This window comes from Mauremys reevesii, linkage group 7, assembly GCF_016161935.1.
Source record: "Mauremys reevesii isolate NIE-2019 linkage group 7, ASM1616193v1, whole genome shotgun sequence".
Lineage (NCBI taxonomy): Eukaryota > Metazoa > Chordata > Testudines > Geoemydidae > Mauremys > Mauremys reevesii.
The window spans coordinates 64,298,321-64,321,571 of record NC_052629.1 but is presented as its reverse complement, the minus strand read 5'-3'; the positions used below and the strand labels follow the sequence as shown (position 1 = coordinate 64,321,571).

Below are 23,251 nucleotides of genomic sequence, written 5' to 3'. Positions count from 1 at the left end.
TCTTTCACAGGGAGTAAAGTGTGGATGATCTGATCTGGTTCTTTGTACTGGGTAAACATGAAAACAAGAGAACCCTTCATATGGAACCTAGTAGAATTTGTCAGCCTTTTTTGAAACTGGTTGACAAGAGGAAATATTGGTACACATAATTTTGCTGATTACTAAAGTCCCTCCAGTACTGGCAAAAAAGTTATTTTTAGCAGAAGAACTCAATGTCAAATATTAGGTGGGTGGCTTCTTCCAAAGCTACTAATGACAAATTTATGTTAACACCATCCTATCCAATAGTTCATGGAATTCAACAAAATCTGTAGATGTAGATGGAAGCTGCTCAGGAGTCAGATCTTCTTGCATAGTACAGATAAGCAGGAGTTGGCCAACAGGGGCAAGGCATCCACTGTGGCATGTGCCAGTCTTGCCAATTACCCCATACTAGCACCACAGCAGACCCTGCTGTATAGAATGTCTTGAGATGTCCATTAGAGGAGGAAAGCTCCGTTTCAGAGAAACTGATGATTATTAGATGCTATCATCAGATCTGGCTCCTACCCTGATCCAATAGTGAAACAGTAGGAGATATGACCGAAGTTAGGATCTGGAAAATGGATACAGTCTTTCTTGGAGAGGCAGCTGGAGTCTTAGATGGGGAGAGTACAGTCTCTGGAGATCTATCATGTTCAAGCTCCCATCTTGGTCTCTTGTTCAGAGAAAAATGATATGTAGCCAGATCAGTCTATGTTGCGGATCTATGTGAACCTGCACTGTAACTGACGGATCCTTAGTAGTTGAAGCACTAGGTTCCATTGGTCTCTTTTTCAGATCCATTCCCTTAGAATGATCCATAGTTGTTATATGTTTAGGTCTTGGATCCATGCTGAGTTCTGAACAGCCCAAAGAACCACTTGAGATATGCTTCAGTCTGGCCTCTCTTTTCCTCATAACTGAAGTGCTTGGTTGAGGCAATTTCTCCTGAGCTTTATGATCCTTAGCTAGAACGAGCTCTGATGGAAGTTGTAATATCTTTGGAGTTAGATCAGAGGATCTGGCTGCCGCAAACTCAAATTGACTTGGAAGCAAACCAGAGCCTCAACTACTGAAGCCTTCTTGGCTCGAGAAGTACTATGAGTCAATTCAGGTCTCCTAGCCTTCCACTCTAGCTATATCTGATCCTGGAGATTTGGCTGACAAGCCTCGTGTAACAAAAGGGCCTGAAATCCATTCTGTCTCTATGGGCCTGAGGAGTAAATGTGCTGCAAATAGCACAATATGAAGGAGAACACTTCTCTCCTAAACATTTTGGTATTGGACTTTTTTTTGAGATGTAGGAAAGACCACTGGGTACGACACACACACACACACACCCCTTTTAAATCCATGCTTTTCCACATTTAGATCCACCACGATGTCAGTACCAGGTAAATATTTAATTCTTAATATTCTACTTAGCTAAACTATCTTATCCTAAAATTAACTCAGTCTAAAAACTATTAACATTAGCTAATCTAGAAAACAGAAAACTATTTATTTCTACGGATCCTTGCAATCCGGAGAAGTCCATGTCCTTTTGCTGCGGCGGCTGGAAGGAACTGAGGTGACAGCTGGTGCCATGCCCCCCCTTTTGTAGCCATGGCCTCAAACCATGCTCGGATGCTGAAGTGTGGGGCGCATGAGCACTCAGACACTACCAGAAGGTCTCCCCCATCCAAGATGCACTGGTTGGCGCATTCCCAAGAGTGGGAATACTGCAGAGGACACTAGACGAAGAACAAGGACATTATGATGTTCTATCTTGTAGCCACAGGCGATAAGAAGGACCTGAGTGCAGTTTGCGGCTGCCACACCCCTTATTCCCTGTTACAGGAAGCGTACAAGCACAGCCCCAGCAGACACTGATATTCAAGAGAATGTGATCTCATGCACATGGGGCACACGCGCACCAAGAGTGGAATTCTGTATGGCCACTCACTTGACTTCACATTAAATCTGTAAAGGAAGGGGTGCTAGAACTTATCTAACCACTAACTAAACTGAAAGACCACAGCTTAAGCTATCAGAGAGGTAGCCATGTTAGTCTGGATCTGTAAAAGCAGCAAAGAGTCTTGTGGCACCTTATAGACTAACAGACGTTTTGGAGCATGAGCTTTCGTGGGTGAATACCCACTTCGTGAGATACATGTAGTGGCAATTTCCACTACATGTATCCAACGAAGTGGGTATTCACTACTTATAGTCTGTAGACTATAGACTATACTATAGTCTGTTAGTCTATAAGGTGCCACAAGACTCTTTGCAGCTTAAGCTACAATCTCCACTGTGGTGAAATGAAAGCAATTAATTTTCCTTGAGATTTTCAATGTGAAAACTTAAAACAGATATAACACAACTGGAGTAAAATGGAAATAATCTTACCACACCATCAATAACACATTGGGAAGCAGGTTTCCGAGGGTCCAGGGAAATTCCCATCTCCAAAAGCAACTCTTGATTTCCAGTACTTATTCCAGTATCAAGCTCAATACGAGACTGAAGTGAATGAAGACTTTCCTCAGGATGCAAGAGAAAAGAAACAATCTTGGCAGAAGTCATATTTAGGATGTGTACTATCTGTAAAACCAAGAATAAAGTCATCTTCATTTTCCGTCATCATTTCTTTCAAGAGACAAATAGCACTAAGGTGTCAGGCTAAATGATACGCTGTCCTGGAAAGAAGATGTGCTGATGTACAGATAAATAAAAGTTAGGCTGATTAGATAAACTGAGTTTTAATTACTGTCAACAGTGCATCCTTAAGACGTGACACATACTGGTCTGAGGCCACCCTTATGCTTCCAGAGTAAGGGTGAAAGAGTCACATTACTACTAATATTCTTGCCTTCAGGTATGAACAGGATTAAGGCACAAGTGTTTTCTCTCTGAGGAGAGGAAGAATGCTACCCCTGACACTCGATTTGTAGGGTGCAAGGATTTCCACTCAATCAGCACATTCATTGTCCACTGAGAGGTCTTCACCATCAGTATTTAGATAACACCTTTAAAAACGCACCTTCAAATTCAGTATGTAATCCATTAACAGGAAACATCTTGGTCGACTGGTTTCTGTGTCTATACCTCCACCCCTCTGCTGTGGATCCCAATTCAGCATCAGTTGTAACCAACTCTCCATTGGTTCTACAATTATACTAAACAAAACAAAAACAAACCAGACATTGACGTGTAATACAAATGAAAAAGACAGGCATTCTACAACGAAGAGTCCAGTTAATTCAAACGTGTTTTCTACCAGTACTAGAAAAAAATACTAAGAGACAAAAAACCCAATGACGTCAATGGGACCAGAATTTCACCTAAAGTATGTGTCCTCTATTTTATTTCCCTTTGATAAAGTAGTTACACTTATTCAATGCAAGAAAATTATTACTACGACATTAAGGTCAAACAATTACATCTTACGCAAGGCAAAAGTTAAGGTTTCAGCAATAATATCTTGGCCACATTAGGAATCCAGTATAATGTACAGTTTACACATTTTACATGAAACTGTAATAGAAAGCTACATATGAAACAAGAAATCAGAAAAACAAGGCAGCAGAAGTAACGTTGCTTCTGGAACATTAACTCTTGCATCTCCTGACTTTTGAAACCACCCCTCTTTAATGCAGTTTCTGTAGATTTAAACTTTTTTTTTTTTTAAGGTTAAAAGAAAAACAATTGGCCTGTGCTTAATCTGTGGATTTTAATGGTCCCAGTTAGTCTTGGGTGTTCACACCATAAAGAGAAAAATGGAGAGGAGTGAGTATGCCTTTGCTGCTGTTCTTGGCAAGTAGACAGTCCTATCCCAGGCCCCCAATTCCAAATGGACCCAAGAGAAATGATTACTCACCTGATACAGACATTTGAGATTAACTCTATACATTCCCACTCTTGGGATGTGCTGTAGTGCAGCTCTAACAGTGGAACATTCCATAGCAGTGCCTACAGGAGAGCTCTCACATTCCTCACTTCTCCTCACTGTTGCCGTATGTTCTGAGGGAGGGGCAATGAAAGGGAGCATGGCACTCCAGTCACCTCAGTTCCTTCCGCTTCCTCCTCAAGTCAGACCCCAAGGAAGAGTGGCAGGGAATGTGAATGTGCAGAGTCCATCTTAAAGAGCCCTGGTTACAGATGAGTAACTTGAATTTCTTCTTCGAGAGGCCCCTGACACATTCCCACTCTTGGGATAGTTTGTTATGCAATATTGTCTTCTGCAGAAGATGGGACAGAGTCCTAACTATACAGCAACTGGAGTACTGCCCTATTGAAGTGCTTGTCAGATCTGAATGCTAAATAAGTAATGTTGAATAAATGCATTTATAGAGGTCCACTTTGTAGGTCTGCAGACTTCAGTAATGGGAATATGTGTAAGGCTGTCTTAATCCTAGTGGAATGTGCCCATACCTTTACAAGAAGGAGGACATGGGTTAGTTTGTCGCTCTCTTCAATGCACAATGTAATCCATTTAGACAAGCACTGAGATGAAATCGCCTAGATGCACATGAAATCTGAGAAAACATCTGTAGACAAACTGATTGGTTAAGACAGAAATCAGTTACCACCCTGGGCAAGAATTTAGGATGTGGACTGAGGACCAACTTTGTCCTTACAGAAAACTCTGGATGCGCCATCAAGACTTGCAGTTCATTTACCCTTCTGGCCAATATTATTGCTATAACGAATGCTGTCTTGATTGATAGATGAAGCAGTAAGCACTAATTTATCACCTCAAAGGGTCATCTCATAAGTTGAGTAATAAGTTAAGGCCCCATGATGGCAAGGAGATTATACATTCACACCTGTCAAACCTCTCAATTAAGTCATGGGTAAATATGGTTCTGTTGTCTTCTAATACGTGGTAGGCTGAAATGGGTGCTAAATAGACTTTCAGAGAGGATACAGATGCTAGATAGTATCAAGTGCAGTAAGCAGGGACTGATTTGATGCAGACAATGAAGATCAAACCCCCAGAAGACAAACCTTACCCACTTGAGGTCATAGCACTTATGAGTAGATTGCTTCAGAAGTTTAGCATGACGTGTTGCACATCTGACAAACAAGATTCCCCCAGATCAGGGGGAATAGACCATGCTGCTAAGTATAAGGACTGCAGGTATGGGTGCAAAATCTGGGCATCCTGCTGAGATAACAGATCTGTGGTCACAGGAAGAGAACAGTATACTCCCTTGGAGAGGTGAAGGAGTACTGGAAACCACTGCCATCTTGCCCATGCTAGAACAACCAGAATTATAAGGGCATTGTCTGCCTTATCCTCCATACTACTCTTTGGATTTGAAGAAATGGGCGAAAGGCATAGAGGATACATATTCCCTAGTAGAACAGGAACACATCTGAAATGGAAAGCTTACTAACTGTAAGCTAACTGGTAGGGAAGGTTGCTGACAGTCGCAGATACTGTGAATGTTCCAAGTCACAAGGTGGTTGACAGGGACTAATGGCAACCAGTGCCTCTCTCTCTCTTATATCCCCTTGCAGAAGAGCATGACAAGACTCAAGGCACATACACTCTGGGTGGATACTTCTGGTCACAAGACTGAACTCTGGCACATGAGGTGCACACGAAACACCCGTAGTGGAATGTGCACATGGACAACTACTCTAAGGAGCGCCACAATACTCCAGTAATCCACCTTTTCATTCATAATCCATAAGAACCTTCAGCATTTTTTGGATAAAGTGCTAGACAACTGCTAGATAGTTTTATTGTGTTGCAAAACACATTAACCAATGGAAATCTGCTGCAATTTTCATATTTTTGATTTTAGTAAAATTGTGGCCATTTTCTCACAAAACTACCTGAAACAACAGATCTGGTCATATGCACTATGGGCTCTTAATGGTTTAAAAGAAAACTCAGAGATTAATGTACACAAAACTATAAACATACTTACCTACAAAGACTGTTAGGCTGTGGCAAATGGGTACTAAACCGAACCTCCCCAGTCATCTCTTCAAAAGCAAAGATGTGCTTTGGATCCTTTTTCTTGATTTTTTCATGCCTATAAAATAAAATTCTCTGTGGACAAACTGACTTTATGTACTCTTATTTTACTTACTCTAGTTCAGTGGTCTCCAACCTTTTTACACCCAAGATCACTAAGGGCAACCCAGGATCTATCCCGCCCCTTCCCCAAAGTCTCCGCTCTCTCTGTCGCTCACTCTCCCCCACCCTCACCCACTTTAACTATGCTGGGGCAGGGCGGTGGGACTCGGGAGGGGGTGCGGGCTCTGGGCTGGGGCCAAAGGATTCGCAGTGTGGGAGGGGGCTCTGGGCTGAGCCTGGGGCAGGGGGTTGGGGTGCAGGAGGGGGTGAGGAGTGCAAGCTCTAGGAGGGAGTTTGGGTGCAGGAGGGGGCTCCGGGCTGGGGCAGAGAACTTGGGTGCAGGAGGGGGTACAGGGTGATACGTCTGGGAGGATGTTGGGGTGCAGGATGGGGTTTGGGGTGTTGGCTTCCGAAATCACGATCAACCGGTTGGTGACCACTGCTCTAGTTCATACAGTCACCTCCCCACAAAAAGAGCAACTCTATCAAACTCAGGCACCCTCTCTCATAGCAAATGTCTTACCAGGTAAATGGCTGTAGATTGTGTAAAAAGGGTCTAAATCCTGCAATACACTCGAACACCATTGTCCCAAAGCTCCAATAATCTACAGTAACAGTGTAGGACTTACTCTCAAAGAGTTCTGGGGCCTAAAAAACAACAATATATTATTGTTAAAAATGACAAAACTCCAGATAAGGTATTTTTTTCTATTTCTGGAAAATATATGATTTGAGGAACATGTGTAAGTAGAACTGTATTAAGTTATGCCAAAGTAAATTGTAAACATAAAAAAAGTACTTACCAAATATTGTAAGGTCCCAACAAATGATGTACATAAGCTTCCCTGATCCAGATCCTTGGCATATCCCAAGTCTATTATTTTGTGAATTATCTGTCAATATCCAAGACAAATGTTTGATAAAGCATGATGAAAAGGGTAAATTCAAAGTAAAAGGTGCAGAGTCAAATCCAGGGTTGGGCAACCACGGGGTTTGGAGGACAAATCCATGAACAAGATTTAAAACAAACATAAAATGCTACACAGAGCTGTTCAGCCATGTAAGCCAAACTCATTCATTTACATCAATGTACACATACAATTCATTATTGTCCTGAAACTAGTTGGATTGGGCTTGAAAAGAAAAGTAAACAGAAAAATAGTAAATCAAGAATATCCCTTTTACTAAAAAATGTATCCAACTAAGCACAAGGACAATCTTGATATGTACCCTGCAGAAATCCAAAACGTGCCAGGATACAATCAATGTCACATTGCTGATACTGGCAGGAAGCAGAAACACTGGATTAAAAAAAATGTTAATACTTTATAGTAAAGTGACCTATCAATTGACAAGTCTTCAAGGATAGGCAAACAGAATTTGTAATACTGTATTAAGGAATGTGAACTTTATTAAAATCATGGTTTTCTTTTGCATGAGCATCATTCAATGGATTCAGTGCTATACTCAATAAGAAAGCAGTAGCATTCTTCATTTCAATTAGTCAAGGCAAAATTGTTACATGACTTCCAGATCTGATATTTGGGACACCAAAGGTGATATTCTTTAGCACAGTTATATGACTTACCTTTCCACCATCATCCTGGAGAACAATATTTTCAGGCTTTAGATCTCTGTGTATAATTCTGTTTTCATGCAAATACTGGATACCAGACCCTGAATAAAAATCAAGTATTTGACGTAAGAAACAGAAACAGCACCAATACAAATCAAGTTATAAGAATCTGTAACACCTCTATATGATTTCCTGGCCAAAAAAGAATTAATAAAGTTAAGGTCTATGTATGTCTCTTTAAAAACAAGAATGATATATTCTAATGATATATTATATTTATTAAAATATAATAAAATTTTGTAATTAGCAAATTTACACTTATGGCTCCAATACTAACCTTCACTTCTGTAACCTCCCCAACCCCATTAATAAATCGGAGAACCCTTTACCGTACCAAGTGCTAGCTGCTTTTCCATGATAGGCCAGCTGGTTGATGGCCTATCAACAGCCTGGTGAAGCACCTCATACAGACACAATTGTCCTCCTCCAGCCCACTCTCCTGCTGCAGGACACAAGCAGCATGCTGTATTTTACCTGCCACATGAGGTTCCTCACCTACCATTTCACTAGAGCAGACCACCCAGGCTAGTTCCCCCACTGTGCCAAAACAACCTGGAAATTCCACAGTACCTTCTACCGTCATCTTTCCAAGAGGTGAAGGGTCAATCCTTCATGACATAATATATAAATCTACCTTTATTTCACTCACTCAGCACAAAGAGGCCTCAGCCCTCCAAGTACTACATATACCTGAATTGGGGCCATATTTCTACCCTTTCCATGTGGAAGGAAGATGGGAGCTAGTAAGTGCAGCCTGGGGGCCTCCATATGCCTTAGACAGCACATCACTGCCATTTTCTGGCTTATACCTTTCCTTTAGGTCAGTCCCCAAGTTAGATGACACACAAGGGTGTCAAATTCACCCTAGATATCTCCCTCCAGCTCAGTTAACTTAGCCCAGGTCTACACTACAAGGTTAGGTCAAATTTAGCTGCGTTGGGTCGATTTTATAATGAATGCGTCTATACAAGCAACCCTGTTCCGTCGACCTAAAGGGCTCTTAAAATCGACTTCTGTACTCCTCCCTGGCAAGGGGAGTAGCACTAAAAATCAACCTTGCTGGGTCAAATTTGGGGTCGTGTGGACACAAATCAACGTTATTGGCCTTCGGAAGCTATCCCAGAGTGCTCCAATGTGACCACTCTGGACAGCACTTTCAACTCCAATGCACTAGCCAGGTACATAGGAAAAGCCCCAGGAACTTTTGAATTTCATTTCCTGTTTGGTCAGCATGGCGAGCTCAGCAGCACAGGTGACCATGCAGTCCCCCCAGAATGGCAAACGAGCTCCAGCGAGACACTGGATCTGATTGCTGTATGGGGAGAAGAATCTGGGCAGGCTGAACTCCGATCAAAAAGAAGAAATGCTAATAGATATGCCAAAATCGCACAGGGCATGATGGACAGAGGCTACAACAGGGACACACAGCAGTGCCGCGTGAAAGTCTAGGAGCTCAGGCAAGCCTACCAAAAGGCAAAGGAGGGAAACGGTCGCTCTGGGTCAGAGCCCCATACGTGCCACTTCTATGATCAGCTGCATGGCATTCTAGGGGGGGACCCTACCACTACCCCAGCACTGTCTGTGGACACCTGCAAGGGGGGAGTCTCTCACAACACGGAAGAGCAACTTTATTTTCTTCAGGAATTTGTTTAACTCTCTTAGATATAAAATAAGCCTGAGAACTCCTTTGGCTTTGGGGATCAGGAAATACCCTCCGAGGCCCAGTGGAACTTCCTCTGTGGCCCCGATTGAAGAAGCAACCAGATCTCCTAATGAAGGATGATCTTGTCAGAGCCGTCACTGAAGAAGGATTGGGAGGGAGCCGGGGAGGTATAAATGAACCAGAGGGAATATTCCAGTTCTACCATGCTTAAGACCCACTGATCTGATGTTATTTGGGCCCACGATCTTAGAAAGTGGGATAATCAGTTGGAAAACAAAGGGCAGGAAATAGAGGGAACTACAGACACTAGTGTACTGTCCTCAACAAACCCATCAAAATGCCTGTTTGAACGCAGCAGCTGGAAAGCATGAGCCCACTAATGCTGAAGAGGAAGATGGTAGAGACTGCCCTGTATAATTCCTGCCCTTTCTCCTTGGCGAATCTTGAGACTGAGGAGGAAAACCCTGGAGTCTGTATGGCTGTTGAGGACCAAAATGTTTCCTTTCTTTCGTCATAATATAGATCCCTGGAATCCTTTAAGCTACAGAGCCCATTGGCCATCTTATCTTAAGACAAACAGGGACCTTTGAAAGGGAGGTCCATGATGGTCTGCTGGACTTCAGGCGGAATCCTGGATGACTGTAACCATGAACATCTTCTCACTGTAACAGCCCATACCATGATTTGAGCCACCACATCTGCACTGCACATGATATCCTGGAGAACAGTTCTGGCAATCAACTTGCCATCATCTTCTATTACTGCAAACTCTTGCTTACAGATCCCCTGGCAGATTATAAAATTTAAAGATGTTGTTTTCCTAAAGGGTGGAGTCAGAGCAGCTCAGAAGTGCCTGTTGATTTGATTCCTGAGCTGAAGACTCACTGTGGGATAAAGTTTTCATCCAAACAAGTCCAGTTCCTTTGCATCTTTTTGCCTGTCAGTGTTGATGCCTGGTACACATCCCTCCCGTTTATTAGCAGCTGTCACCAACAAGGAACCCAGGGGAGGATGGGAATACAAATATTTATATCCCTTAGAGGGGACACAGTATTTCCTTTCAGCACACTTTGCTGTGCGGGGTAAGGAGGATAGTGTCTGCCATATCACCTTGACCGATTGGCAGGACCACCTTGCTGATACTAAGACGTCCAACACTCGGGGGAACTTAAACCTCTTGGAGATGTGACATTTGTCACTGATAAGGGACTCCCCCAAACACTTTAAACAGGCTGGATGTGGATCACTAACTGGCATGGGTTTAGTGCACCTGTGGCAGGACTTAAACCCCAGTGAGCATAGCATCATTCTGGTACCAAGCCAGTTATCTAAAAAGAAACTTAGTCTAGTCTTAGGTCTTTGGACTATCAGTATAACTAGAAGGGCTGTCAATTTTTTTGAGTTAATCGTGTGAGTTAACTGTGATTAATCGTTATTAATCATTTTAATTGCACTGTTTAATAAATTTCAATCGGTATTCTAATGTTTACAATTTTTGGATTTTTTTCTACATTTTCAAATATATTGATTTCAAGTAAAATACAGAATACACAGTGTACAGTGTTCACTTTATATTTTTATTACAAATATTTGTACTGTAAAAATGATAAACAAAAAATATTATTTTTCAATTCACCTCATACAAGTACTGTAGTGCAATCTCGATTGTGAAAGTGCAACTTACAAAGGTTTTTTGTTACATAACTACACTCAAAAATAAAACAATTTAAAACTTTAGAGCCTACAAGTCCACTCAGTCCTACTTCTTGTTCAGCCAATTGCTCAGACAAACAAGTTTGTTTACATTTGCAGGAGATAATGCTGCCCACTTCTTATTTGCAATGACACCTGAAAGTGAGAATAGGTGTTCGCATGGCACTGTTGTAGCTGGCGTCGCAAGATATTTGCATACCAGATGCACTAAAGATTCGTATGTCCCTTCATACTTCAATCACCATTCCAGAGGACATGCGTCCATCCTGATGACGGGTTCTGCTCAATAATGATCCAAAGCAGTACAGACTAACACATGTTCATTTTCATCATCTGACTCAGATGCCATCAGCAGAAGGTTGATTTTCCTTTTTGGTGGTTCCAGTTCTGTAGTTTCTGCATCAGAGGGTTACTCTCAACATTTCTGAAAGCATGCTCCGCCTCATCTGGCACTTCAGATTCTTAAACCTTGGGTCCAGTGCTGTACCTATTTTTAGAAATCTCACATTGGTACCTTCTATGTGTTTTGTCAAATCTACAGTGAAAGTGTTCTTAAAAGGAACATGTGCTGGGTCATCATCCAAGACAGCTGTAACATGAAATATATGGCAGAATGCAGGTAAAACAGAGCAGAAGACATACAAGGAGTTCAGTCACAAATTTAATTGACGCATTATTTTTTTAACGAGCGTCATCAGCATGGAAGCATGTCCTCTGGATTGGTGGCCGAAACATGAAGGGGCATATAAATGTTTAGCTTATCTGGCACATAAATATCTTGCAATGCTGTCTGCAAAAGAGCCATGCAAATGCCTGTTCTCACTTTCAGGTGACACTGTAAACAAGAAGCTGCCAGTATTATCTCCTGCAAATTGAAACAAACTTGTTTGTCTGAGCAACTGGCTGAACAAGAAGTAGGACTGAGTGGACTTGTAGGCTCTAAAGTTTTACATTATTTTGTTTTTGAATGCAGGGGTTTTTTTTGTTTTTGTTTTTTTTTAAACACAATTCTACATTTGTAAGTTCAACTTTCATGACAGATTGCACTACAGTACTTGTATTACGTAAACTGAAAAATACTATTTCTTTTGTGTTTTACAATGCAAATATTTGTAATAAAAATAAATACAAAGTGAGCACTATATACTTTGTATTTTGTGTTGTAATTGAAATCAATACATTTGAAAATGTAGAAAATGTCCAAAAATATTTAAATAATTGGTATTCTATTGTTTAACAGCACAATTAATCATGATTAATTTTTTTAATCACTTGACAGCCCTAATAGCTAGCTAAATTAACTTACTCTCTTATTGTTAGGAGTGTGTGTATACACACACACACACACACAGAATTGAGGGAAGCACCTATAATAAATAATCTAAGGTTGCTGCGACAACTGTCACTGGCAGCATGAAGGAACTGAAAGGGGTCCAGAGGTGGCTCCACCCTCTTATACCAGCACACAATGTTATCAGACAGGAGTGGGGCTCAAGCTGCCCCCATAGGTACAGCTGAGGGGAAAATATTCTCTGAAAGCAGTTCATGAGGCAAGCACACACCTAAGGTGGAACAGATCTGTGCAAGCCCTCAAAAAACAACACTTCTTCCCTGCAAAAGCAAACAGATCTCTTTTGGTAGATTTGACTCACCCTGTAGTCCCAAGAAGAAGAGAATCATGTATATAGATCATGTGTTCACAAACTCTTTACTATTAGAAATTATGCTTAGAAAGCTCACATAAGTGACTGCATACTTCAAAGAATGTTCTTTAAATCATCTTGGTTTGAATGATAAATGTAGACAATACAAATCTGTCAATTTCTCAGGACACACAACTCTAGGACCTTGACTACACCATGGTGAGGGGTTAATCCACATTGAGTTAGCATGCAATATGTAAGTCACGCTAATAGCTTGCATCCAGGATGGCTGTGCCCTCTTTCAATTCACAACAAATGCCAGGGGCTTATTGCATATTAAGTGCGTGGCATTCTCAGAGGGAATCCCACGGTTCTTTGCTTTGCTGCTGACAAGCCCTAAGTGTCACAAATTATCCCAGTAAGCAGGACAAAAAGAGCCTTCCACTACTAGAGCTACCTGCTTTGTTTTGACAACTTGCTTTTATTGGAACACCAGAACAGTTACATATAGCAAACATGAAAAGGCAAGAAAGGCAGCAGATTACGTACCAATGTCGCAAAGCAGAGAAAGTATTTGACTTTCCTTAAGTCCACAGCAATTTTCTGGTTTGTTTAACACCTACAGAAAAGAAAAATATGTCTAAGTCGGCAATGCAAGAATTATTTGTTAATATCTTCTGTCCTCAATCACCGCAACAACATGAGAAAACAATTAAATTTACACTTAAATAAACTGGGCTACAGAATTAATTGGTCTTATGAAAGAATAAAAGGTACAGAAAGACAAAAGTATATATGAGCAGGAAAGTGGTTTGAAAAGAAGATTCCAAGTGTGTGAAGTCTGTTTTAGTTACATATAACACAGTTTTGTAGGCAGTTTAGAGGCCAGGCAATGACAGATTCAAAATTGACAGCCATTATGGGGAGCTCATGGCCCCTGAGTCTGCACATTCCCCAAAATCTTGACAAATTCAAAACATATGAAAGCAAAATAATGAAATTTATGACTGGCCCGAGTCTCAGGAGCAGGATCACTGCTTGGAGGATCAACTGCTCTAAACAAATAGTCTAAACCATTTCTGAGGAGCCAAGGAAAATCAGGCCAAGTGACAAGAAGAAACAGGAAGGAGCAGATCCGTACACACACACACACTCAACAGGAGAATGATACCCTGTAGTCCCTAGGTTAGTACTCCACGAAAAGAATAGGAAGGAAACACATGGGGACAGATTTTTGCTATGTCCAGTGTAAAGAAAGGGGGTGAAGGGGCTGTCAAGGAACCAGTTACAGCTCCCCCTTCTCTGCTTGACCCAGAATGATGGCTGCTTTAATCTGAACAAGTTGGCTATGGACCATCCACCAGTGGGAACTGCATGGCACCTTGGTCACACACACCAGCACAAGGACCTATGGGTAGGAAGGCACAGAAACCTGCTATATGGGGTCTGCACCTGCTGGAGACTCCCCCTCCCAAATTCTAGGGTATCCCTAATGGCATTGCAATTAGTCTCTACTCCCTTTGCACCACCTGAGCAGTGCAGAGAGCCTGCCCCACAGTCATGCTGGTGCCTGGAATGTATCAGAAAGAGGTGTGCTCTCTTCTGCAATGACTGCATAACCCTCCAATGCTGATCCACCCAATGCCAGCCTGCAAGTTACTGCCCTTACCAGATCAACTGAGTTCATTATATGTCAGCTGGCATTCTGAAACATTTAGCAGTCAGTGAGTACTTTTATGTCACTCTGCCTAATTTCTGTTCACCTACTAATTATATATTTAGCCAGGCAGATAGAATGATTGGCATTTCATCATAAGGCCTAGCTAGCTGTGTGTTATCTATCATTTAACCACTCTTCAACACTGAATATTTATTTGGGATTTAAGCACTCTATCTCATTCTTGGATTTCTCAACCTACTTGATCACTACTTGAAAGCTAAGCACTTGCCTTATTAACCGACTGTCCATTGGATTGCCCCAGGCATGGCTGGTTCTACTAACCATTTGCTACCCTCTTACATGTGCTATCTTCAACTCCGCACTTCTATTCCCCCACCCTCTCTACCCTTTCATCTTAACACCATACAGACCCCCCCACCATTATCTGTACATTTTCATCTTCTTCCTGTCCTTGCTCGACCTCTCTCACTCCCACAAATCCACATACCTCTTCTGCCTTCCTCACTTCCATAATCACCTGTCCCACCCCAATCCTCCCTAACACCCTGCTTCCTTTTACCGCAACTGTTTCCTTCCTCCTGTACCCTCTAAAACGCCAAATCCATCTAAAAGAAAACTTCTTCCATCCACAGTTTCACAATCTCCCAGCTCTCACTGAGACCTGAACTCTCCCCGGCCCTTCTCTCCCCCCGCCCCTGTACTGTCTCTGTTGCAACTCTCCTATTGCAATCACTCCTCATCAATTCCCCTTGCACAAAATTGTCCTGCACAGATTACAGTTGGGGTATTTGGCTCCCCTCTCTTATTTCTGTCACTTCCAACACCTTCCTGCTCCTTCTTTTCACTCATCTTTTGGACTACCCTCCTCTTTCTTCCACTCCATGTTGCTGTGATCTATGGCCCACCTGATTCCATCTCACTGACCATTCTCAATGACCGACTCTTGGCTCCCATGCGTCACAATCCTTCACTTTCATTTTGGCTACTTCAGCCTCCAAACTGATGTCCCAAATGATCCCTAGCTAGCTGCCCACCTTCCTGCGGCTGGCCCTCCTCCTAGTCCTTAGGGTTTGCCCATGCTCCTATTCACTGAAGGCAGAACCTCTGAGTGGGGCCCCTGCTATCCATATTATCAGTTCAGCATCCAAGCTGGTATCTCTGTATATCCCTAACCTGTCCCGTCTGGGGTCAGACTTTCAGTTTCCTCCTCCTGAGAATATCCAACCAGGGATTGCTCCAAATAGAGCCAGAAGTAGTTAGCATAGAAAATAAAGAGATGATAAAAGTGAAATGGAAAAAATCATGGATATGATAGGATAAAGTTATTTACTGATTAAACAGAATTCAAAGTCCATCATTGTTAAAGCCTATTTGCCTCTCCCCAATCCTTAGTCTGTGACACATCTGACTTGTCTGCTATTTACATTATTGTCATGAGCCTTCATCATTTTAGATAGAAGATCAAATTCTTGTTCAATCCCCCATTTAATTACCTTTGTTTCTTAGTCTACAAATGAAAGAGTGTCATTCCCAATTCCCACTGCAAGGGAAGGGAGTACAAAGTGTATTGGTCTATATCATTGCTCTCTATTAAACTACTGAAAGCTGCTGGTGAATACACCATTAAGAATTTCTTCCAAGGTGCTTTCTAGTGTCTTCCCAAATGAAAGCCACCCATGCAATGGCCTAAACACATTCCTAAATCAATCGGAAATATTAGCATTTTGGTAGCTTCTTCAGCCCAGAAAGATTCTACACTAATGGAGGCCATGTGAGAATCTAAATAAATTGGCAACTTAGTGTTACATCTTTCATACTTTTACATACTCCAGAATACCTTCTCTATTATGTATCTGTATCAAACACGCTGGTGGTTAAATAAGGGCTTGACTTGACTACTAAAATTTGCACCACAAATGTAGTTCCTATGACACGGACACTGCTTCAGTGTAAAAAGGGGATTGCACTTGTACTACCCACCACTGTAAGATGCTCTGGTGCAAACCCCTTCTTACACTGGTGTGGTGCATCTATGGATTTGCACTTGCACTTGTTACACAGGTGAAAAAAATCCCAATCCACTTAGTCCCACAGACAGCCACAACTATGAAATCACTTATTCAGCTATAATTTCAAACAAGCAGGTTTTACCTTCCTGAGATCACCTCCTGAACAGTACTCCATTGCAAGAAGAGGGACATCATTAACTAGGAAGTTCATCTCCTCTGGAACGTCACAGGCCTTTACTACATAGGGGTTGTTTAACCTAAACAAATGGAAAGCATGATGAAAATCTTGATACAGATATTTCAGCAGAAGATCAAGAAGCAGAAGCATCACTAAAATGTATTTAAAATATGTGCACTGTAAGATTTCTTTTCCCAAAACATTTAATGTTAAAAGTGTTAAGGCCAGCATGTCAAGTATCACAGGGGTAGCCGTGTTAGTCTGGATCTGTAAAAGCAGCAAAGAATCCTGTGGCACCTTATAGACTAACAGACGTTTTGGAGCATGAGCTTTCGTGGGTGAATACCCACTTCGTCGGATGCAAGTAGTGGAAATTTCCAGGGGCAGGTATATATATGCAAGCAAGAAGAAATTTCCACTACTTGCATCCGACAAAGTGGGTATTCACCCACGAAAGCCCATGCTCCAAAACGTCTGTTAGTCTATAAGGTGCCACAGGATTCTTTGCTGCTTTTACAAGGCCAGCATGTAATCGTCAGCAAGTTACCACAGTGTTACTCAAGGGCAATAAACAAAGTTCATACCTTCTAAGAACAAGCAGCTCAGTGATGAGTGGAAAGATAGTCTTATGGTTAAGGACTGGATTGGGACTCAAGGAGATATGGGTTCAAGTCCCAGCTCCCTGTGTGACGATGGGCAAACGTCGCTTAATCTGCACTTCAATTTCTGTACAAGGGGAATAATACTGCCTTACCTCCCTGCGGTGTTGTGAAGATACATTTGTTAAGATCTGTGATGCCCTCAGATACTTTTCTGTGTAAATCACTACATAGGTAGAAGATGTATGCATAAGGAGAGGGGGAGCCATTTAGCTATCTAACATCTATTTCCTGGTCATGTCTGAAAACACGCCTGTCAATGTCTCAAAAATAACATGAGGGGAAACAGAGAGCGTCCAAAGGGCCAAACCTGGGAATATTGAGATTGTACTTCTGATGGAAACACACAGCCAACTCAGTGTCAACTAAGAGATTCAGTATGTTGCATAAAGCAAACTCTCCATAACACTCCAAACATTTCCATCTCTTTTTTTTTTATTTTTATTTTTTGGTTAACTCTTGTCTAGTAATATTTTCTAGACTAGTCTCTACTTCCCTTCTAGATTTTGCAGCCTGACTCACATCATCTACCTTTCGATCATAACTGCCCCTCAGACTGACTTTTTCTATCATTTTTGTCCTTTTCAGTTTCCAGCTAGTTCCTTCTCAAAAGGCTCTTTTTCGCTCTCTATGAAATTTTGCCCTTTTTTATATGGTGATCACTTTGTCATCCATTTTTACAGTCAGTGTTGTCCCCCTTCTTCCCCTGTCTCTCCTCTCTCTCTTCTTTCTTCCATTTCTACTTCTCCCTTCCCACTTTAACCCAGCCTCTAGTGCCTGTATGTGGGCAAAAGCACTGGCATGACAGTGAATGCACAGATATTCATAAGCAGGTGGGTGCCCTCATTAGCCCAGGAGAGAACCAGTGCCATGTCCAAGTCTGTTTCAGGCTTGTGTCCCAACATTTTGTTTAACACAAATTTATGAATTATACAAAAACAAAGTGATGCTCCAACTCAACCCTGGCCTTTCTCCTTGCTTCTCTGAGCCTCCCGCCCCCAAAGAGAACAGTGACCCTTCTTAAACTCCCTTCTCAGTCCTGTGACAGACAGGTGGCCCTTATCAGTTCCTGACTATTTCACCCTGTCACAGTATTGCTGTCCAATGAAGGAGTTAGCTGACAGATCTCAGTGAACTGAGTCAGGTAATGGAACATGCTGTGACCCTTTGAAGTAATAGGTTTTGGGCAAGTGGTAAAATACATGTCAAAAGGAACACAATGCTGAAAGCAAAAATTTTAAACTACTGCAGTTCTTGCAAGAAGAAAGTTTTTGTTCACATGTAGGAGTGGTGTTTCAGCCTGTGCAGGCAGACATTGCATGTCACCCTTCAGTTCTTACTGAACTAAGCAGGACTGGGCCTGATCAGTTCTTTGATGGGAGACCAAAGCAAACCAAGGCTAAGAGTGGATTCAGCAGGTGACACACTTTCTCTGAGTCAGGACTGAACCTGCGTGGTATTAAACGTTACTGTGCTACCGGAGGCACAGTGATTCTGATGAGATGTAGAACAGAAGTTCTGACTTTTCATGTTTATTAGGAAATCTATGCCATGTATGAACCCTGGTGTTTTGACCAAATCCCAATATGAGTAGTTATAATTTACTTAAAATTCTCCCTGCAGTTTTAAATGGCTATGGTAATGTTCACTTCATGTTCTATTCTAAAGCACAGCAATGAATTGTTAAATGGCTGGCCACATTCCATCCAAGAGGAAGCTGAATTTTAGAGGCAGATGTCATTTCTATGCACATATTCAGGCCAAATTGCTCTGGACTCCATTATCGAAATGCAAGATAGTGCTGTATCAGCATAGAAAGCCATACAGGTTTATAGGGAAATTCCATGGACAGGGATTATGTTAATCTAATGCTGTCTTATAAAACAAGCTCTAGTTATCTGATCACTTACATTTTCTACATTAGAAATACACTTGTAGTGTATATAACAGATGAACATAAAACTGAAAGAAAATGCACATCACTCACGTGCAATATTCAAGAAAAACAGGATGAAACCCATTGCAGCAAAGCCACATGAATCACAGCAGTAGCAGAAAGTCTATGCAACAGAATATACTGGACACAAACATGGATCTGGGCCCATATACTTCTGCTCCCACCCTCCAGCCTTAGCCTTTCATTATAGAGTATCTACCCAACTGAGATTGCAAGGTCCAAGACCCAGACATTTCACTTGTGAAAAGTGAAATGCATACTTATAGCACTAAATAGTAATAATTAAAATAAGTAGTTATTATTAGGATGACTTTGGCTTACTGTCGCACAAATGTACTGGGGACACAGAAGAGTTAGGTGCTCAAGATGCATTAATAATAGCTTCACACTTGCAGAACAGCTGCCGAACTTCTGCAGGTGTTCTCAAGATGGTACTGTGTACACAGCAAAGCCCTGAGCTGCACTCATGTGCCAAATGCAGCTCCAGCTCTGCCCTGTGCCCTTCCTTATGTTGAATTGTCAGGAGCGCAGCTAATAGCTCAGCTAAGGGGTCTGTCCACTACAAGATACCCTAAAACACACCACGCTTTTAAGAAAGTCAATCAACTTTTCAGGTTTCAAATTATAGAAAAGCTTGTCCTTAAATATTAACATCATTAGAAGTTACATTTATTTACAGCTTCTGAACATCCATGGCACCTTCAAATAAAAATGTAGTTTCTATTTTGAGACTGAGAATGGAAATACATTAATATTAGATCACTAGTGCATAGCCAGTAGTTCTCAAGATATTAGGCTTGTATCCGAGTGTAAAAGCATTTCAATATATCTGTAATAAAGAATATGCTGTCCTGGGTGAAAGTAACATATGAACCAGAGTTAAACTAAAGCTGGGAGCTGAGGGGACCCCCAGCTGCCCCGAGACTGAACCAGAAAACGTCATGGAGGTCACGAAAATTTTACAGATTCCATGACCTCCATGACATAATCTTAGCCTTAATTATAGACCATTAAATTTCATAGAATCATAGAATATCAGGGTTGGAAGGGACCTCAGGAAGTCATCTAGTCCAACCCACTGCTCAAAGCAGGACCAATTCCCAACTAAATCATCCAAGCCAGGGCTTTGTCAAGCCTGACCTTAAAAACCAATAAGGAAGGAGATTCCACCACCTCCCTAGGTAACCCATTCCAGTGCTTCACCACTCTCCTAGTGAAAAAGTTTTTCCTAATATCCAACTTAAACCTCCCCCACTGCAACTTGAGACCATTACTCCTTGTTCTGTCATCTTCTACCACTGAGAACAGTCTAGATCCATCCACTTTGGAACCCCCTTTCAGGTAGTTGAAAGCAGCTATCAAATCGCCCCTCATTCTTCTCTTCTGCAGACTAAACAATCCCAGTTCCCTCAGCCTCCCCTCATAAGTCATGTGCTCCAGCCCCCTAATCATTTTTGTTGCCCTCCGCTGGACTCTTTCCAATTTTTCCACATCCTTCTTGTAGTGTGGGGCCCAAAACTGGACACAGTACTCCAGATGAGGCCTCACCAATGTCGAATAGAGGGGAATGATCACATCCCTCGATCTGCTGGCAATGCCCCTACTTATACAGCCCAAAATGCCATTAGCCTTCTTGGCAACAAGGGCACACTGCTGACTCATATCCAGCTTCTCATCCACTGTAACCCCTGCAGAACTGCTTCCTAGCCATTCGGTCCCTAGTCTGTAAGAGTGAATGGGATTCTTCTGTCCTAAGTGCAGGACTCTGCACTTGTCCTTGTTGAACCTCATCAGATTTCTTTTGGCCCAGTCCTCTAATTCACCTAGTTACTGCTATACTGAGTCCAATAACTTGGGGGTTAAACTAAACTGTTGTGTGCCACAAGCAGAAGACAGGAGAGACTGAGGTGCCACAAATTCAAGAGGCCTCTGCAGTGGCAGGAAACTGATTAGGTGAGTCATGCCTAGATGATCCCTGCACATACCATACCACACTTTCCAACCCCAAATCTGGCAGTCAGTATGACAGAAAGATTTTTAAAGACTCCAAGCAATGGTAGGTGCCCCATTCCCCACAATAGCTATTCCAATACTAGGAAACCATGTCTTGTTTCAGGATTGAGTTTGTCCAATTTCAACTTCCCACCCTTGGTCCCTTTGTCAGCCAGGTTTTTAAAAAAAAAACCTGCTCCAATCTCTTTTCTGCATATCAGTGCCTAAATGCATTGATCAAGTCACCTCTCAACCTTCTCTTCGATAAACTGAGTAATTTGAATGCAAAACAGCCAACTGGAATTCTATGAAATCCTGTCACATGGAAAGTTCACATCTGGGCCAGAAGCAAACAAGAAATCACACTGCAGAGGGTAGTTTTTCCATAAAACTATAAGACTGTGAAAAGAGATGCTTATTAATTTATTGTAATTATAGTGTTTTATCTTTACAGTATCAGTGTAAAGTTGATTTTTTTTTTTTAAATACAGCTTTCTTTCCAGGGGGATAAAGATGCTCACTCTCACCTCTTAAGAGAAGGTTAAGACCAAAAGAAAAGTCTATGGTCTAGTTATGAGTCTGAAACACAAATGCTCCCCAATTGATTTGAGGACACCATCCCCCAAAAGCAAGGGAAAAGGACATGATGGAGCATACTTACTTCTTCATGATCTGGATTTCATGGCACCACCGGTCTTTGTTTTTCATGCTTAGTTCCAGTCGGCAAGATTTAATAGCTATCTTATCACCTAAATCCTACAACAAAAACAATCAATGTGCTAGGGCACAACAATCAGTCTGGAAATTAGGCACGTTTCAAAACACTGGAATGGGATGGTTGTAGCAGAGGGGCATGATGCTGGGAATCAATGTGGGGAGATCAGTGTAGGGCCAGAATGCTAGGGGCATGAGTAGGTCAGGATAGAGGGCTGTTAGTGCTGGTGGCGTCAGTATATTAGGTTATCAGGAGCATCTACGTGGAGCTAGAATGGGAAGGTTATTAGGTATTTGAGGGTGGTCAGTGCGGTCAGGAGTCACTGAGATCGGAGACAGTTGGGGAAAGCAGAAGGGACCACAACACAGAGTTACCGAATTGCTAGAATTAGGTTGATTGGGGTACGGAATTATCAGTGAGGAGGGGGTTATCCAGAGGTCAGTGGGTTTGGTGGAGGGGCTACCCCAGAAGTGGGGTCAGAGGGCATTAGGCGGAAGAAATGACCAGCAGGGGCTACCCAGGGATGGGGGCACTATCCAGGGATGCACTGGGATTACTCAGTGGTTGTTGGAAAAGTTACCGGCAGAGGGTTTGGCAGGGGCTACTGGGGGTTGGGTGGGTTTAGCGATGGACTCGGTTGGTGGGGGGAGTAGTACCAAGGAGCAGGTTACCCACCCAGGGTGGGGGGTCAACGAGTGACCAGACAGCAACTGTGAAAAGCTGGGGGGCGGGGACAACAGGCTGCCTCCATACGACAAAGCCTCTAACAGCGGGTCACACTAGGGCCAAGGGGGATTATCGGGCGGAGCTACCGGGGCTTCGGCTGGCACCCGCGCGGGGGGCAGGGCGGTTACCCGGGTGGCTATTGGAGGCCCCCCCGCACCTGGTGCTGGTACAGACAGACGTTGCCGAAGCCGCCAGTTCCGAGCCGCTCCCGCATTTCCCAGGGGCCGCAACCGCCTCCGGGCTGTCCCCGCAGCGCCGCGCCCACCGGGGGCCGCTCCATGCCGCGCCAGGCCCCGCAGCAACCCCCGGAAACCACCGCTTCCCTCCGAGCTCGCTGACGTCACTTCCCGCGAGACTCGGGGCGGGGCCGACGGGTATAAGCATCACTCGCTGCCCCCCCCAACGGCCGAGGCGCAGCGCGTGCTGAAGCCGACGGCCCCGACCCCACCCGGCTCCCGGCTGCGAGGGGAGGGGCCCCCGTTCAGCCCGGGCCCCGCCCCCAACCTGGCAAAACACCAAATCAGCGACGCAGAAATGCTCCCGGGAGGCCTTGGCAGGGCAGGTTACAGATTTGGCATCTAAACT

General features: G+C 42.8%; 1 protein-coding gene across 1 annotated transcript in view; it reads right to left on the bottom strand.

Moving 5' to 3' along the window:
• The window catches only part of CHUK (component of inhibitor of nuclear factor kappa B kinase complex), a 77,818-nt gene extending 54,789 nt beyond the window's left edge, over positions 1–23,029 (bottom strand). Inside the window, exons 1-10 of the mRNA XM_039480937.1 lie at positions 22,824–23,029; positions 21,887–21,981; positions 16,582–16,696; positions 13,299–13,368; positions 7,683–7,771; positions 6,898–6,987; positions 6,618–6,742; positions 5,943–6,050; positions 3,044–3,179; positions 2,410–2,604 (exon numbers count right to left, since the gene is read on the bottom strand). Coding sequence (XP_039336871.1) covers positions 2,410–2,604; positions 3,044–3,179; positions 5,943–6,050; positions 6,618–6,742; positions 6,898–6,987; positions 7,683–7,771; positions 13,299–13,368; positions 16,582–16,696; positions 21,887–21,981; positions 22,824–22,946 — 1,146 coding nt within the window. The 5' untranslated portion in view covers positions 22,947–23,029. The remainder of the gene's footprint in view (positions 1–2,409; positions 2,605–3,043; positions 3,180–5,942; positions 6,051–6,617; positions 6,743–6,897; positions 6,988–7,682; positions 7,772–13,298; positions 13,369–16,581; positions 16,697–21,886; positions 21,982–22,823) is intronic.
• Between the last annotated feature and the right edge of the window lie 222 nt (positions 23,030–23,251).